General features: G+C 44.5%; 1 protein-coding gene across 1 annotated transcript in view; it reads right to left on the bottom strand.

Annotated features, from left to right (window-relative positions):
* The window catches only part of LOC125030819 (transmembrane protease serine 9-like), a 4389-nt gene that overhangs the window by 1618 nt on the left and 271 nt on the right, over positions 1–2500 (bottom strand). The window contains exons 2-8 of the mRNA XM_047621130.1: positions 2199–2357; positions 1842–1996; positions 1590–1748; positions 950–1153; positions 593–762; positions 264–418; positions 1–82 (exon numbers count right to left, since the gene is read on the bottom strand). The exon at positions 1–82 is cut by the window's left edge and continues 62 nt beyond it. Of these exons, the coding sequence (XP_047477086.1) occupies positions 1–82; positions 264–418; positions 593–762; positions 950–1153; positions 1590–1748; positions 1842–1996; positions 2199–2357 (1084 nt within the window). The remainder of the gene's footprint in view (positions 83–263; positions 419–592; positions 763–949; positions 1154–1589; positions 1749–1841; positions 1997–2198; positions 2358–2500) is intronic.

The raw sequence follows: 2500 nt of genomic DNA, 5'->3' as shown, positions 1-2500 counted from the left end.
GGAATGGCGACGTCTTGGTGCGCCAGACACACGGAACACACTTGGTGGCTGAAAGTGGCGTAGTCGCGGAGCATCATTATACCTGCGGAAAGAGAGGAAGGAAGAAATAAAGCGAGATGGGGGGCATTATGATGTAGTAGTTGGCGAAGTGGGAGGAAAAAAAGACGAATTTCTTAAAGGTTGGTAGACGATGCATTATATATTTTTTTCTTCTTTTTTAAGATACTGCGTGTTTTATAACTATGGTAATTCCTGATTCTCACCTATGTCGTTAGGGTGCACATTATCAAAAGTGGAATAGTCTGGGTGGATGACCACCTCGGAGATAGCGTGGAACTGCACCCCGTACGGCAGGTCCTCACGCAAGTTGCTGTCGCCGAGAACCACGATATATCGGTGTAATTCACGAGCGTTTAATCTGCAAATAACAAGACGAACTTAGCAAGCTATACTTGAGTCTTTAACACAACAATCAAACTTGTTATTTTGTAGCAAAAAAATTTCTAATGAGAAACTTTCTTTCTAATCTTCAATTGAAGCAATAGTTTGTGAAGGATTTGATGACTTAGACTGTGTCTCGGGGTAAAAGCACCTCTTCAGACAGGAGGCCGTAGTAAGGACGAGGTCGGCCTCCACGAGGGCGCCTGAGCAAAGGTACTGGAGCGCCCCTCCTCGCCGCTCCATGATGGCTGCCATCCAGCACCACTCCACCGTCGACACAGCGGCTCCACCCTGCATGCCGCCAGTGGACTCTTCCATCAGCTGTTAGGAAGATACCTTGTCATTATTTAAAGGCTATCATTGCGCGAACACGAAGGACAATCTGCATCGCATACGTTTGCCTAGCTGTAGCGTTGAATTAGAAAATGTACACAACCAATTTCAAAAAATTTAATATATAAGCAATGTTTGCACTGAAAGATTTTTAACGAACATCATGCAATCTCACTTCATTCCAGTCGCCTTTAATGCCACACGTTCTATTCTGAACAACATGAGTCCCTGGCACTTTATGAGCGACTTTGTCTTCGTCAGGAGAGTCTATGATCACGTTGATTATCGGAGATTCTGTAGCCTGGAGTGCTTCGGTGTCGAAGGGGCTGGTGTGGCCTTCCGACGGGGGACCTTCGGGGGAGATCGTCAATTCGGTCAGCTGGGAGGAGAGGTTTCGTAGGGATTTCAGTCTCAGAAAACAATACGGGTCTATATAATTGTATTTTAATCAGGCTCTTATAAAATGTACATGGTTTATACATTTATTGTTTGGAATCGAAATAGCTATCACAGTGCATAAGATGCCTTTTTAAAGGTTACAAAAAGTATTATAGAGTGACTTATCTTTATCATGAAACATTATATAATTTGCTTGAATATTTCCATCTACAGATATCCGACTTCAGTATGAAAATCTAAAATCAGTAATCACGTAGATGTATATTTAAGAATATGCTATCATAAAATACGGCATTACCATACTCTAATATTCTTCAAAATATACACAAAACAAGCTGTTCTACCCACACTCTTACAGGCAAGGACATTTCCATTCATCCCCCACATAAATACACCAGACAGAAGCACACCTCTACCTTGTGAACTCCCCGAAGCCAGTCCATGAAGGAGGCAACCCGCGTGAGCACCAGAGGGGCCCCTGGCACGTTGCACCCTCGGCCCCAGGACATCAAGCCCGCGAGGAACCAGCGACCCCCGACCTCGCACGTCAGAGGAGAGCCCCCGTCTAACGTGCTCTGGAGAGTCATTGAAAAAAGTTCGTGTTTATGGGATTTAAACTAATGTATTACCATTTTCTTTGACTAATTTACTGTGTTAGAACGACCTACATAACAGGGAGTGGTAACGTCGGTTTCTCTCGAGCACAGGAAGGCGTCCAAGGAGTTCTTAATCTCAGGCAATTCCTCACTGTACAACGCTTCCTGGCACTCGTCCTTCGTCAGGAGGGATACGGGAAGTTTTCTCAAGACACCATTCAACGGCACTGAAAGGCATTATATACTGGTAACTATTCCAGAAGCTTATAATGTTAAGTTCTCTCGACTATACGACTCCCTAACGTTTTTTTTTTCCATTTACTCTTAAAAAGTTATTCAAAAAAGTAAAGAGTGATAGAAACTCCTATATATGTACCTATCAAAAAATATATACGTTGAGCTATATCAGAAAATTTACATGATAGTCACCAGTGCTTGGCGGTTCTCTGGAGGTATTGTAAACGTCGGTGGCGATGCTGTAGCCAGAGAGGACACAGCTGTGCACGGGGAAGGCGGCACCCTGCTGGGCCAGGCACACCAGACACACCTGGTGGCTGAGGGTGGCGTGGTCAGTCAGCCGCAACATGCCTGCAATATAAAGAAGAGAGCGATTGCGAATGAGTGAGAGAGAGAGAGAGAGAGAGAGAGAGAGAGAGAGAGAGAGAGAGAGAGAGAGAGAGAGAGAGAGAGAGAGAGAGAGATAGAGAGAGAGAGAGAAATAGACAGACAGA

This window comes from Penaeus chinensis, chromosome 11 (genome assembly GCF_019202785.1).
Source record: "Penaeus chinensis breed Huanghai No. 1 chromosome 11, ASM1920278v2, whole genome shotgun sequence".
Classification (NCBI taxonomy): Eukaryota; Metazoa; Arthropoda; class Malacostraca; order Decapoda; family Penaeidae; genus Penaeus; species Penaeus chinensis.
Note: the sequence above shows the minus strand (reverse complement) of the source record. Positions and strands in the feature narration are given on the sequence as shown.